The 14,886-nt window shown below is 47.8% G+C and overlaps 2 protein-coding genes across 3 annotated transcripts; one reads left to right on the top strand and one right to left on the bottom strand.

Annotated features, from left to right (window-relative positions):
• Positions 1 to 908: 908 nt before the first annotated feature.
• NHERF4 (NHERF family PDZ scaffold protein 4) lies at positions 909 to 5,054 on the top strand. Its single transcript, XM_077112028.1, has 11 exons — positions 909 to 937; positions 1,362 to 1,389; positions 1,529 to 1,602; positions 1,914 to 2,122; positions 2,309 to 2,498; positions 2,609 to 2,745; positions 2,998 to 3,202; positions 3,437 to 3,633; positions 3,731 to 3,958; positions 4,101 to 4,301; positions 4,550 to 5,054. Exons 1-11 carry the CDS (start codon positions 922 to 924, stop codon positions 4,577 to 4,579), a joined length of 1,515 nt encoding a protein of 504 aa, XP_076968143.1. The 5' UTR covers positions 909 to 921; the 3' UTR covers positions 4,580 to 5,054.
• Positions 5,055 to 5,180: 126 nt separating this feature from the next.
• Positions 5,181 to 9,865, bottom strand: DRC12 (dynein regulatory complex subunit 12 homolog). 2 transcript variants are annotated; one of them, XM_077112026.1, is made up of 7 exons: positions 9,575 to 9,865; positions 8,445 to 8,610; positions 7,965 to 8,030; positions 7,414 to 7,533; positions 6,831 to 6,923; positions 5,773 to 5,903; positions 5,181 to 5,488 (listed from the first exon to the last, which is right to left on the bottom strand). In XM_077112026.1, exons 1-7 carry the CDS (start codon positions 9,683 to 9,685, stop codon positions 5,360 to 5,362), a joined length of 816 nt encoding a protein of 271 aa, XP_076968141.1. In that variant the 5' UTR covers positions 9,686 to 9,865; the 3' UTR covers positions 5,181 to 5,359. The 2 variants fall into 2 exon arrangements, with proteins under 2 accessions (XP_076968141.1, XP_076968142.1); XM_077112027.1 differs by having other exon boundaries at positions 8,445 to 8,521; positions 9,575 to 9,688.
• Positions 9,866 to 14,886: the final 5,021 nt, after the last annotated feature.

The raw sequence follows: 14,886 nt of genomic DNA, 5'->3' as shown, positions 1-14,886 counted from the left end.
GGAGTGGCTGGAGAGAAGTACCTGAAACTGTTGAACTGTGTTCCAGTAACCTCGATTCTTGAAGACGATTGTATAACTACATGCTTTTAAAATGTGACTGTGTGATTGTGAAAACCTTGTGTCTGATGCTCCTTTTATGTAGGGTGAGTAAAAAAGTAAGGGCAAAAAGTAAATAAATAATGGGGGGTGATAAAGGGTTAAAAAGTTGGCAGATGGAAAAACTAGTGGTGACAGAGAGATGAGTAAGGGGTATGGGATGTAGTAGTTTTTTTTAAATTTCTTTTTCTGGAGTGAAATGTTCTAAAAATGATCATGGTGATGAATACACAACTATCTGATGATATTGTGAACCACTGATTGTATACTATAGATAGACTGCATGTAAAGATTTCTCGATAAAAATATTAAAAAAAAAAAAAAAAGCTGTGTGTCTTCCACCTCTGTAGCCTCCTTTTCCTTGCCTGGTGTTGCCAAGAAACAGCACTGTCCTTGGTCATTCTAGTTAAAACACTGGCCACTTGCTGTAGCAAGTGGTTCTAGGGCACTGGATTCAGAGGCTACGAAGACTCGGGGGAGCCCATGAACCAAATACTGGGATGGGGATGGGCCACGCCTCTCCATAGAACATCTCTTGCCCCTTTCCCGGGCTTGGAATAGTGACTGGCAATCTGCCTTTCTCTGAACAAAGGGGGGACTGGGGCAGCAGTAGAGGGACCCCAGGGAAAGTTGGAGCCCAGGAATGGGGACAAAAGGAACACATGCTTCCCAAGAGGACAAGACTCTTATCCCTGTTAACCATTACCCGACTGCTTTCACAGCAGCGTCTTCAAGGAGGCGGGACTTGGGGAGGGTGTGTGGGGAGGGTCAGCTGGTTGCGATGGACCTTGTCCCCGCCCTGAGCCCTGGATCACTGATCCAGCTATGGAGACAGCTGCAGGTAGGAGGCCAGGATAAATCCTTTCTGGGGAGGAAGGTAGGGGGAGGACATTGGGGCAGTTGGGACAGATTTGTAGGCTGAGGCTCTGGAACCAGGGGTGCTCCACTTCAAGGCTTGGAGCCCTAAAGCAAATAGACCAGACCCCAGAGTTAGAGAAGAGGTGAGAGTGTGTCTTCCTGGTCCACACCCTGTGTTGATATGCTGAGGTTTCATGCTGAGGACTTGGGGGGAGGAAAAGGGATGGAAATGCACAGTAGCCCCCTGGGTATGAAATCAGTGAGAAGGGAAGACCCCTTTGGAGCAGAACCCAGGGAACAAGAGCTGTGTTTGGGAGTTATGGAAGGCAAGGATTTCAGTTTGCAACTGTGGGAAGAGGAGGAAAGAATGCACCTGCCCCGTCTTCACCCACTTCTTTGCCCAGCAGATCTTCGGGACACAGACTTGTTAACTCTGTAAGTGCCATGAGGGTCGAGGTAAGGGGAGGACAGAAGAGAAGCTGGGGAGGTTCTCCCGCTGCCATTAGCTCCCAGAGTCTGGGATCTAAGTTCAGATGCAGAGCTTTCTCCCTCTTGCTTTCTTGCCTCCTTGTAGGAAGTTTGAGTTTAACCCAAAACTGGGGATTGATAATCCTGTCCTCTCCCTGGCTGAAGACCTCGAGCTATCTGGTAACCCCACCTTGCCTTCTGGCAATCATTCCTTTTCCCTGGGAGACACCACAGGTCCACCTGGCCTCCCCCATCTCCTTGGTGATTACTGGCTACTATTGCTATCAGATAAGAGCCTTGGTTGAGAGTTACTACACAGAGATAGGAGGGGCTGGGTAGTTCCTTCCATTGCAGCTCCACTGCCCAACCTTGAACAGGGTGGAGGCCGGTCCACTGTCCCGTGGGGGAACAGGGTCTGCCAGGCACACGGTGACCTGTGCTTGGGCCACACCCCTTGCAAACCTTTTCCTGGTGCCTCCCTCTTCCTCTAGATCCCTGGAGCCCAGAGCGGCCTCGCTTCTGTCTGCTGAGCAAAGAGGATGGCAGTTTTGGCTTCCACCTGCAGTCAGAGCTGGGTGGGACTGGCCACGTGGTGTGCAGGGTGGACCCAGGCACCTCTGCCCAGCGCCAGGGTCTTCTGGAAGGGGACCGCATCCTGGGGGTGAACAGCCATGTTGTGGAGCACGAAGACTATGCGGTGGTGAGGGTGGGCAGGAGCTCCCGGTGGTTCAGGAGAGCATTCCTCAGGCCCTCAGGTGCCCAAGTCAGAGGGGTCAGCTTAAAGCATCCAGACATACGGCTCTCACGCTAGAAAACACAGGTGCCAGGGAGAGGGAGCTGACAAGAAGGGCCAGGCCGGACCTCACCCCACCTGCCCTCTGTTCAGGTGGTCCGCCGCATCCGGGCCAGCGGTCCCCGCGTGCTGCTGACAGTTTGGGCACGAAGGGTGCATGACGTGGCCCGAGCTCAGCAGCAGAGCAATGCCCATCACTGCCCTATCCTTGGCCCAGGCATCCGGCCCCGGCTGTGCCACATAGTGAAAGACGAAGGTGGCTTTGGCTTCAGTGTCACCCATGGTGAGCTTGGAGGCTTGGGAGGGAGGGCAGGAGAGGAGAGCTCACGGCATTCCATGCTCTGGGCAGGCAGCAGACTGGAGCTTGCTTTTTTTTTTTTTAATGGCTTCCAGGAAAACAGGGTCCTTTCTGGTTGGTGCTGAGTACCGGGGGAGCAGCTGAGCGGGCAGGGGTGCCTCCCGGGGCCCGACTACTAGAACTGAATGGGGCCAGCGTTGAGAAGTGGACTCATCAACAACTCCGCAGGCAGGTATGGTTGCCTGTTTCCTCTGCCCCCATCTGGACCTAGGGCCCCTGACTCAGGAAACAGACTCCCCCCACACATACACAGCTCTTCTCCTGCTCTGATCTTGTACCTCTATCACCATCTTTCCCTTTGCCACCTGATGCCAAGGCTCTGCGTCTCCCTCCCCTTTGTGCTTCATTTCTGGGCCTGGGAGGAGGGGCTATGAGGTGGTCCCTATCCAGGTGGTTGAGGCTGTGCCCTGCTGGCTCCCCACAGCTTTGGCAGAGCGGAGAGCAGGTGACCCTGCTGGTGGCGGGGCCAGAGGTGGAGGAACAGTGTCGCCAGCTGGGAATGCCTCTGGCTGCACCCCTGGCAGAGGGCTGGGCACTGCCCGCCAAGCCCCGCTGTCTGCACCTAGAGAAAGGGCCCCAGGGCTTTGGGTTTCTGCTTCGAGAGGAGAAGGGCATTGGAGGTCGCCTCGGTGAGTGGGAGCCCAGGGGTAGGTAGGGAAGGTGGGCCTTGGGGTGGGCCCAGGAGTGTGTGTATGTATATATATACACCTTTCCAAGCACAAAATGTGTGCCCCTCCCTAAGCCCCAGCCCTGGGCCTCCTCCTCCTGTGTATCCTGTGGGTCAGTCCCCTTGTGTGCACAGGGTGGCCTGGGGTGGCACTGGGGATAAATAAGGAGGAGCAGTGAGGGTGCCTATGTCCTAGGGCAGTTCCTGAGGGAGGTGGAGCCAGGATTGCCAGCCAAGAAGGCTGGGATGCAGGATGGGGACCGGCTGGTGGCTGTGGCCGGGGAGAGCGTGGAGGGGCTGTGCCATGAGGAAACGGTGTCCAGGATCAAGGCGCAGGGCTCCTGTGTCTCCCTTACTGTCGTCGACCCTGAGGCTGACCGCTTCTTCAGTATGGTGTGAGCCAAGGGCAGGGGCTGGGGCAGGGCGGGGAATTGAGCAGGACTCAGGTGGAGGGAGAAGCAACAGGTTTGGTCTGTCTGCCTCCTTCCAGGTTCGCCTCTCCCCACTCCTCTTTTTGGAGAGCGCAGAGGCTCCTGCCTCTCCCCAGGATACACTCTTGACCCCTCTGGTGGAAGCCAGGGGTCCACCAGCTGAAGACACAGCTGTGGCTTCTGTCTTTCCTGGCCCCCGCCAGTGCTTTCTCTACCCTGGGCCAGGAGGTGGCTATGGCTTCCGACTCAGCTGTGTGGCCAGTGGCCCTGATCTCTTCATCTCCCAGGTGACTGATGCCCCGTGGACCTTGGAGCCTTTAGAGTAGTTGCCTCCCAATTAATCTTCCGTCCTCCAGCCTTGGAGCACCTAGCCACATTTTTCCATGGTATTCCATATTCTATAGCACCCTCCTACCCTGACACCTCCAGGTGACCCCAGGAAGCTCAGCTGCCCGGGCAGGGCTGCAAATGGGCGACGTGATTCTGGAGGTGAACGGGTATCCTGTGGGTGGAGAGAATGACCAGGAGAGGCTTCAGCAGTTGGCTGAGGCTGAGCCACCCCTCTGCCTGAAGCTAGCGGCCAGGTCTCGGCAAGGCTTGGAAACCTGGATTCCCCTAGAGTCTGGAGAGGTGAGGAGGAGGAGATAGGCGGGACATTGAGCAGCCAGAGAATAGAGGGGAGCTGGAAAGGAAGACAGAGTAGGAGGGCTGGAGGGTGAAGCAGTACAGGGCATGCACATTGGTTCCAAAGGTAAAAGTAGGTGGGGGACTGAAGGACCTATGGAATCATTTCCATTTCTGGGCACTCTAGTACAGGTGGGGACAGGGAAAGGAACTCTCCTGGTCCCCAAATGACCTCCTCTCTCCTCTCTTCTTAGGATAGAGCTCTAGTCTCAGATCTGCTGTGAAGCAACCCTGCTTGCTACAGATCTATCTGGGAGAGTGTCTTCATTCTCCAGCCTGAGGAGGTAGGAGAAGAGCTGCTGTCATTAAGCTAGAAGCTGGAGCTGCAGGACTGTGAACACCTCCAACCATAGGATAACCAGTGGTCTCCCCCCTTTCCCATGGGTCCACCTTCCACGGAGGGTATGATCAGAGCCTTCCAGCAGGCCCATGGGGTGTGGCCGGTTTCCAGTTGACCCTCCACTCTGGCTCCCAAGAAGGTCATCTGGGAGCTTTGGGGAAGTTGTGCCTCAAAGATGCAGTTCTGCCTGAGAAGGGTGAGCAATGGGACTGATCAGGATTGAAGCCATCTGGAACTTGCCCTAGGTCTGACTCGGGACTCAGAATTATTGCAAGACCTTGGAGACCATCTATGCTTTCCCTCTGTGGGCACTTTAGGATTCAGCTACTTTGGGAGCTGATGTTATACAAATGGTCTTTCTCCATGAATCTGGCTGCTTGTGTTTGTGATGGCAGGGGCAGGGGTGGGGGTGGTTTGAAGGGAACGAATGGGTTCATAGCTCAATGCATGGGGCCCAGTTTCCGTGGGAGAGGGGTTCAGACCTTGTGAATTTCTCTTCTGTCGTTCACTCTTCTGGGCAATGGGTCAAACCAGAACCGAGATGTCCCATGAGAGGTACTCATCTCTGCCTAACATCCACAGCTGACAGCTTTGCTCAGTTCTACATCAAGAGAGCTTTATTGCTGGGGCCTCACAGAGTCCTAGAGACTGCAGTCTTGCAGCCTCAAAGATCCAGGGGGTTGAGTCCAAACTGGCGCAGCTGCTCCTTGTGCTTGGCATGGAGTTTCAAAACAGCACCATCCCACAGAGGCTTAGTGGCTTTCAGTTTGGCCAAGAGCTGGTCCAGGCTGCCCTGCAGACACCAAACTTCAGCCCCGAGGAAGGCAGTGGGCAAGGGCGGAGGGTGCCTCAGATTGGTTTGCAAGCTTTCATTGCTGGTAATTTGCTAAAGTTCTTATTCTCAGTGGGCAGACACAGTTGTATTCCCTGGCTGCCCGCCCTCAAGGTAGAGCAGGGATTCCTGTGAAGATGCTGGTTCGCCAGTCATTAAACTAGCTGGCATCATGGGGTCTGAGGTACGGGGGAGATGGTGGTGCTGGGCATGGAAATGGATGGGCTCCAGGGGGTGGTGCTTACATGTAAGATTTCCTCATACTTGGCTTCCATGTCAGCCACGTGGGCCCGAAGCTGAGCCAGGGTCTGGTCCCGCTCTCTGAGGGCCTGCTCAGCCTCTCCCTGGGCAGCCTCGGCTTCCCTCTGGCATTTCTCTGAGGGGCAGGGCAAAGGATGAAAGAGCAGAGGATGGAGAACTCCACTTTTGCACAAGTCTCCAAAGGTACAGAAACAATGGAAACAATCACACCACACTCCCCCAGGGTCGTCAGTTTCCCTATAACCCCTGTAAAGAGCTGAGCTGGGTCTAAAGTCTGGTTGTCCCTTCTTGCCTGTGCAACCTCAGGCATGTCTTTTTCTGAGCCTCAGTTTCTTCATCTTTAAAGAGAGGGGTGCAGTGAGAGCTAAATGTGGTTAATGTATGGGAAAGCACCTAGTATATAAGAGGTGCTGGATAATTCTTGGTTGAATTTGAATTTGAGATAAGGTAGAGATTAGGAAAGGAACCCAGGGTCTGCATGCCAGATAAGCACCTCCTGGGTATTTGTAGCGAAACTGAAGCTATTTTAGAATAAGAAAATTTTGAGGCCAAGATTGCCATGTGTGCCACGCTAAGGTGTTTCAACTTTATTCTGTAAGGAAGCGGGAAGAGAACAAAGACTTCCTATATTTGGTTATATTTTTGCTTATTTTTAAGGGGGTTTGTTTGTTTATTTGGCAAATAGTTATTGCAGACCTACCATATGTTCGGCCTTGCAGATATAGAAGTAAATAAGTCTAACATTTTCCTTTAATTTCACTGTAAAAATCCTATCTCAGCAAAAGTAAGAGGGGCTGTGTTTTGCTCATGAGAGATGGCAGTGATGGGAAGTGAGGGCTGCATTTGGAGAGACTAAGGAAGAAGGCGAAAAGACTTGCCATCCTGAACTCTCTGTTCCAATCCTCAGTGGTGGGAGAGTCAGTGGGGAAAGTCATGAGAGGTTGCAGCCTTCTAGAGAAGGGCCATCTTAAGTCCTCCCCTTTAGGCTGGACCTGGTCAGTGACCCTTGGAGAAAAAAAGGCTTCTATAGCGGGAGGCCTACCTAGCTGCTCCTGAAGGCCCCTCACTTCCTCCTCCAGCCACCTGCTGCGGTTCTCCATCTTCTCCTGCAGGGCCCGGTACTGGCGAGTCATCTCTATGGGAGGGACGGGGTGGGGGTGGGGGCAGCGACTCAGTGGGGATGGAAGAATGGAGAAAGGAGATTAAATTGTAGGTGAGGAGGGCCCAGGGGATTTATGCTTGGTCCAGTGGGATGGGAGCATAAAAGCCTTCTTGATTCCTCTGGAGAGATTCTGAGAAGTTGGGAGTCCCTGAAAACCCGGGGGAGGGAGAGAAAACCAAACCCCTCTCCCCATTCCAGCCCAGGATAGGGATTCTAAGCTGTCCCATTCACTCCCATGGAATCAATGGGGTAATGGCTATTGCTACATTGCATAACCTGCAAAGCATCAAGCACATGGCATCAGGGATCCTGGAAGATCCCTGCCTAGGATCCCCGAGGACTTCTTTGGGTTTTTTAGGATCTGCCTCATTTGTCCTGAGACTGGGCACAGCAAATGTATCTCTTCTTGGTTGTTCTCTTCCAGAGCCCTGCCTCCTGCCCACCCGCTAAACCCACCACATACCTGCATATACGGCCTTCCCTTCACTTCGGGCTCTCTCCAGTTCAGCCTCCAACCCTTGCAACCTTTGCTTCAGCTGGTCTTCAGAGGCTTTGGCTTGGCGGGCCTCGTCCCTCCGCAGGGCTGTGGGTGGTCCCAGAGCAGCCCTCAGATCTGACTGGGGGCCCCACTGAGCCAGCTCCGTGTTTTTGACTGGCCCTGCCCACTTTCAGAAACTTGGAGGTAGAGCATCTAGCCTCCCATTCTCACCTGGGTGCCACCCACCCCCTCCTCTCAGAATCTCACAGACTTTTCACTATTAAGGAGCAAAAATTTCTCACATTCTGGCTGTAAAAATAGCTCCCTAGTTCTCTCATCAAACCTCAATGCCCACCCCCTCCCCACCACGATCTCAACTCATAACAGTGTTTTCCCATTAGGGAATGGTTAGAGGTTAGCTTAACCCCCAACCATAGCTCCAACCCTCCAATCCCTGAGGATGAGAGGAGGTGGTGGAAACAGAAATACCTCATTGCCCCACCCCTGTAGCCTCTTGGAGCTCCTGCCCTTCTTACCCAACTGGTCTCGGAGCAACTCCTTCTCCAGCACTTCCAGCCTGTGCTTGGACTCGGCTTCCACATCTGCCCTAGCAAGTTGACAGAGGAGAGGGTTGCAAGCCCTTGGTCTTGCTCTCAGTACCCTCCTCCCGCGACTCTCCTCCCCTCCTCACCCAATCTCTGGACTTCCTTTCTTCCTGAGGTCTGAGGTTACCACTGCATCCTCACTGCCTAGCATAGAGTGGGTATTCAAAATATATGTGATGAATATATACGGAAGGCTCAGAGCTGAACCTGAGCTAGAAGGGACTCAAGGGAGGGGTCAAATGACTGATTTTCCCCAATTTCCCACCTCCATGGAACCTGGATATGAAGATATGAGGGGGGAGGGTCAAGAAAGCTCCATCTCATCATACAGAGGACCAAATAGTCTCTGGAGGACCGGTGCTGGTCTCTGTGCCAGAGCATGGAGAAGTGGGGGGCACCCCCCCAACTCACCAGCACCTGAATTCTTTTTCTTATTCTGTGCCCCAGCTTTCAGCCCTTTTTCTTTGGTCTTAGGTGGCATCTTCTTGCTATCCAGAAGAAGGAGAAGACTGGTATTCACGTCTGGACACGGGGATGCTTTTCTGACTTTTAGGCTGAACCAAGAGTCCTGGTATAACTGAAAAATTAGGACTTAAGGAATGATTATGGTTGCCGAATCATTATATAGAAATTCCTTTTTGCTTTCTAGTACACTGGAGTAGACAGAGGGAAATACCTGAAATCTCTGAACTGGAATCCAGCTGCCTTGACCTCTGATAATGATGTGTAGCCTTTATCTTGTGTCCTTTGTGATTGTAAAAATTTGTGACTAACCGTCACGTGTACCCATTTTTCCTGTTTTTCGACTCTAGAGTCTCCAGTCTTGTTATCACTAAAGACAGCCCCTAATGTTTATTAATGAAGAGTCTTGGGTCAGCCCAGAACTAACCCAATCAAAATCCAAAGTTACCTTGATTACTGGAGGTGGAGCTAATAAAAAATGGGCCTGCCTGACATGTGCAGTAGGTTAGACTTTAACCTACAAGTCATTGATACCTAATTATAATACCAATCAGCATATTAAAGTCACCATTTTCTTTCATACCTTCTGTGACTAAGTATGTAATCAATCTGTGCATGCTCAATAATCAGATCACCTCTAATTACATCATGTGGGGCCACTGTGCTCCTTATCCTAAAATCTGCCCATCTTATGATACTATAAAACTTTCAGAATTACTGCAGTTCAGGGAGACACATTTTGGGCTGATAGGCCATCTGGTCTGCTTCCTGCCTAGCAATAAACATTTTCTGTCTTTGCAACCCCGGTGTCTCAGGAATTGGTTATTGAACTCACTGGGGAAAAGAATTCACTGCCTTTGTCCGGTAACACCAGGAAAGTGGGAATTCTAGTCTCCAACTCTGTTTCTTGCACTTTCCAGAAGCTTCAGTTCTTGGTCTCTATGGACTCTTACATGGAGCTGTTTTTTTCTATCCATTTGGGTCTTTACACAGAAGTCATCCCTCTCAACCCTCTTTTAGAGAAAAATGAATCTCAGTATCTGCTTCTCCCCCATCTCCCTCACTCCACCTCTTCCTACCTTTAGAATCCTCTCTTGCCTCTGTTGCGTCTCCCTGCGGAGTGACCCTTTTGAGGAAGGGCAGAAAAAAAGTCCAACCAGCAGGAACCCAAAGAGGAGGAAGCGTTCCATGAGCCAATCCAGGGTGGCAGATTTCCGACGGGGGCAGGACTGAGAACTGGAAGGTTGGGTTTTTAGAGACAGCCTGTTGTCCAGGCAACTGGGAAACACAGAGCTCGCAGGAAGGTAGAATGGGCTATTTTAATTCACTCGGCTTAAAACACTAAGATTGCAGAGGGTCAGTCCTCTCCTTATTCCCAAATTCAAAGTGTGGTTTGAGGAGAAAGGACTTTGGAGCCAATTTGCTATGATTCACTTCCATGTAGGAAGTCTGCAATTTGGAGACATACAAATTACAAGCTTTACACATCAGAAATAATAGTGTTGTGCTGATGTGGAGAAAAAGGATTCCTGATAGCCATTTTGGGCAATTTACAGCTCTAGGGTCCATCGGGAAAATGACATTATTAGGCTTAAAACTCAAGGTCCTCTTCAGTAAAAAGCATTTTTCTGGTGTATAAGGGAGATGCAAGAAGCAGGTAGGAGAGTTTCCCATTTCAAAGAAATGAGACACAGAGGGGAGATGGACCCATGTTGCCCAGGGTGTGGAGAAAATGGGACTGGCCGGAGAGACAAGAGATGCGAGTTCTAGTCCTTCCTCTGGTTTCCTAAAGCTGGGCAAGCCATTCAACTTCGTTTCAGCTTCAAGTTGCTGGTCTTTAAAGCTTTGATTTTTGTAAATCAAAATGCTTGGGTTTAACGGGATTATTTACAAGGGTTGCTTCTCTCTTGGTGTATTAATCTCACTTTTTACGTGGTTGATTTTCAATGAGGTTCTGAGAAAAAATTTTGCCAAGCTCCCTGCAGCACAGTGTTGATTGGAGCTCCCTCTAATGTTCTTATCTGATCTTGTTTCCAGTCTGCTTAACTTTTAAAAAAATTTTTTAATTTTATTTTTTTAAATACCAAAAAACACAAAGCAAATGCAAACATTCCTATTTTGATCATTTTGTTCTACATATAATCAGTAATTCACAATGTCAGCACATAGTTGCATATTCAGTATCATAATCATTTCTTGGAACATTTGCATCTATTCAGAAAAGAAATAAAATGAAAACAGAAAAAAAATTTATACATACCATACCCCTTACCCCTCCCTTTCACTGATCACTAGCATTTCAAACCAAATTTATTTTAACATTTGTTCCCCCTATTATTTATTTTTATTCCATATGTTCTACTCATCTGTTGACAAAGTAGATAAAAGAAGCATCAGACACAAGGTTTTCACAATCACACAGTCACATTGGGAAAGCTATATCATTATTCAGTCATCCTCAAGAAACATGGCTACTGGAACACAGCTCTACATTTTCAGGCAGTTCCCTCCAGCCTCTCTATTACATCTTGAATAACAAGGTGATATCTACTTAATGCATAAGAATAACCTCCAGGATAACCTCTGGACTCTGTTTGGAATCTCTCAGCCATTGCCACTTTGTCTCATTTCACTCTTCCCCCTTTTTGTCGAGAAGGTTTTCTCAATCCCTTGATGCTGAGTCTCAGCTCATTGTAGGATTTCTGTCCCAAGTTGCCAGGAAGGTCCACACCCCTGGGAGTCATGTCCCACGTAGACAGGGGGAGGGTGGTGGGTTTCATTGTTGTGTTGGCTGAAGAGAGGGGCCACATCTGAGCAACAAAAGAGGCTCTCTTGGGGGTGACTTCTAGGCCTAATTTTAAGTAGGCTTGACCTATCCTTTGTGGGGTTAAGTTTCATATGAACAAACCCCAAGACTGGGGGCTTAGCCTATAGCTTTGGTTGTCCACACTGCTTGTGAGAATATCAAGAATTCTACTTGGGGAAGTTGAATTTCTCCCCGTTCTCACTATTCCCCAAAGGGGACTTTGCAAATACTTTTCCACTCACTGTTCAAATCACTCTGGGATTCATCGGGGCATCACTCTGGACAAACCAACAAAATCCCATGTCCTACCCAAGGTTCCAAGTACTTATGGTGTTCAAGCAAGCTATCTACATAAGTTATATTAGGAAATGCACTAGTCAAAATATAAATTTTGTACCAAATAATCATTTTTTTTCTTTAGTCTCACACATAAGTTGAAATTTTAAAATATTAATTACCATCTATTTTCAGCATCCTTTGTTCTTCCTTATGCAAAAACATTTTCAAAATTTGTACATTTAGTCACTATCATTATACACTCTAGGCATTCCGAGATTATACCATCTCAATCTTTATCGTCTTTCTTTCTGATTTCATTTATGCCCCCAGCCCTCCTCCCTCTATCATTCTCACATTCAGCTTCATTCAGTGTTTTAACATAATTGTATTACAGTTAGGTAGTATTGTGCTGTCCATTTCTGAGTTTTTATATTCAGTCCTGTTGCACAATCTGTATCCCTTCAGCTCCACTTACCCAATATCTTACCCTATTTCTATCTCCTGATGGTCTCTGTTACCAACAAAATATTCCAAGTTTATTCACCAATATCAGTTCATATCAGTGAGACCATACAGTATTTATCCTTTTGTTTTTGGCTAATCTCAGCATAATGTCCTCAAGGTTCTTCCATGTTGTTAAATACTTCATAACTTTATTCTGTCTTACAGCTGCATAATATTCCATCGTATGTATATACCACAGTTTGTTTAGCCACTTGTCTGTTGATGGACATTTTGGCTGTTTCCATCTCTTTGCAATTGTACATAATGCTGCTATAAACATTGGTGTGCAAGTGTCCGTTTGTGTCTTTGCCCTTAAGTCCTCTGAGTAGATACCTAGCAATGGTATTGCTGGGTCATATGGCAATTCTATATTCAGCTTTTTGAGGAACCGCCAAACTGCCTTCCACAGCCGTTGCACCATTTGCCATTCCCACCAACAATGGATAAGTGTGCCTTTTTCTCTACATTCTCTCCAGCACTTGTGGTTTTCTGTTTTATTGATAATGGCCATTCTGGTGGGTGTGAGATGATATCTCATTGTGGTTTTGATTTGCATTTCTCTAATGGTCAGGGAAGTTGAGCATCTCTTCATGCACCTTTTGGCCATTTGTATTTCCGCTTCTGAGAAGTGTCTGTTGAAATCTTTTTCCCATTTTGTAATTGGATTGGCTGTCTTTTTGTTGTTGAGTTGAACAATCTCTTTATAAATTCTGGATACTAGACCTTTATCTGATATATCGTTTCCAAATATTGTTTCCCATTGTGTAGGCTGTCTTTTTATTTTCTTGATGAAGTTCTCTGATGCGCAAAAGTATTTAATTTTGAGGAGTTCCCATTTATTTATCAGTCCGCTTAATTTTTAAAGCAAAAAAAATTTTTTTGGCATGGGCAGGCCATGGGAATCAACCCTGGTTTCTGGCATGGCTTATTTTTTAAAGCAGATTTTTTTTTTGGTACTCTGCTTAATTTTTAATTCTAATTATTTATTGGGCAATGTTGGGGTTGCCTACCTCTTGAGTATACTTCCTTGCATCTTGCTAGAGTCATGAGTGGTTGGAGAAATAAATTTGGAGAAGTGAATATGACAAGTCAGGTGGCCCCTACCCTCCCTCCAGTCCTGTGCCATTCTGGAGCCTTGTCATCTCACTGCCATCTGGATCTCTGGACACCTGACTGTCTAGAATGAAAACAGAAGAAACTTCAGGGCTTTCCCCTGGAGGATTAAGGGGCCTGCAGACTCTTTCTTTAGACGCCTCTCTCCATTCTTGTCTTCCTCAACATTTTTGGTCAATTGCCTGTCATCAGGAGCAGAGTGGCTGAAGTAGCCATGAGATCTGGAAATAAACAGTCCTTCCTCTGGGCAGCAGGCAGGTTCAGGAAGAGGCCAATTCATGTTTATTTTGCACCTTGGCAGCTTCTGGGTACTTTTCTGGATCCTTCAGACATTACAGAGAAAAGAGAGGAGCCAGGCTTGTCTTTTCAGGTGCTTATAGCAACTGTGACCCAGGGTCAGGTATCATGTGCACATGCTCCAAGTCTGGAGAATACTTTTCTTCTAGTCTTGAAGCGTGTCTCTCATTTATTCTCCCTCCAGAACCATCTCCTTCTGCCCTCGAATGTAAGGGGGTGGAATTCCTGTTTCTGTCCTCCTCATCCTGAAGTCTATGGAGGTTTTCTGCATGGATGATTAGTGTCTGTGTTATTTTGATGTCTGAAATAACATAGCAAAGACAGAGATTATGGTGTAGAAACCATGTATCGTGCCTCAGACGAGCCCTTACTTTACAAACGTGTTCAGTTAACCGACTTTCAGGTGCAGAATGAGGATGTGGTTTGGGGCGAAGGCGAAATGGAGTAAGAAAAGTGCCACATGTCAATGCAATACAGGCTGAGCCAGCTCTAACAACATAACTCGAACTGGGAATGGCATTGTGATCAACAATCCAACCCTATTTCCAGAACAGTTTTAAAAACAGGCCAAATAAACATTATTAAAAACGGAGCCGTTAATAAAAAGTCTCTCTTTATTAGCCTCAGTTTTGAAATGTCAACAGGAAACCATTTCAAGACAGAACTCTGCTTTCTTGGAAAATGATCCTGTCAGGGAGTTTTGAAGAGATATGGAGGAAAGATCATTCTCCCTCCTTTGTTGAAATGTGAAAGACACCTTATTGTATATTAAAAGAAATATGGTCTACTGTAGCCGAAGCAAAGTGCAATTTTTTAAAAAAATATTTAAGACATCTGGCCTCCAGAACTATGAGAGAAAAAAAAAATTTAACTTTTTTTTGAAGAGCAGTTGTAGATTAGAGAAAAATCATGCAAGAAGTACAGAGTCAAAGTGCAAATTTGCAAATTGTACAATTCCATGCTATGGAGGTCTTACAAAAGATACTACAAATTGGAAGTGAAAACAAAGCCAGAGCTAACAACCTCCAGATGGGTCCCTGGACAAGATAAGTCCTGAAACCTAGAGAGACCAGCCTTTCCTCTTCTGGAGAATGTCAGCTGGATCCATCTCCCTATCCCATATTATTGACAGCCCCTTTCAACATGAAAAAGTTAGAATGGGCATAGCCCATATACCCCTGGGAGAATGATCAAAGGTGATGGTGGAATAATTCAGAGATGGTAGGGTTTAACAAATGAATATGATTGTTGAATCATTATATTGATATTTCTCCATCTTTGAGCAGCTAGAAGTAAAAACCTAAAATTGTGGCATTGTAACCCATACCAAACTCTTAAATCTGTTCTACAACTAATTGTTGCTCTGTGTTTTGAAATTTATTGCTTTTTTGT

This window comes from Tamandua tetradactyla, chromosome 8 (genome assembly GCF_023851605.1).
Source record: "Tamandua tetradactyla isolate mTamTet1 chromosome 8, mTamTet1.pri, whole genome shotgun sequence".
In the NCBI taxonomy this organism is placed as follows: domain Eukaryota; kingdom Metazoa; phylum Chordata; class Mammalia; order Pilosa; family Myrmecophagidae; genus Tamandua; species Tamandua tetradactyla.
The sequence above is the reverse complement of the archived record's forward strand: the minus strand, read 5'-3'. Positions and strand labels throughout refer to the sequence as shown.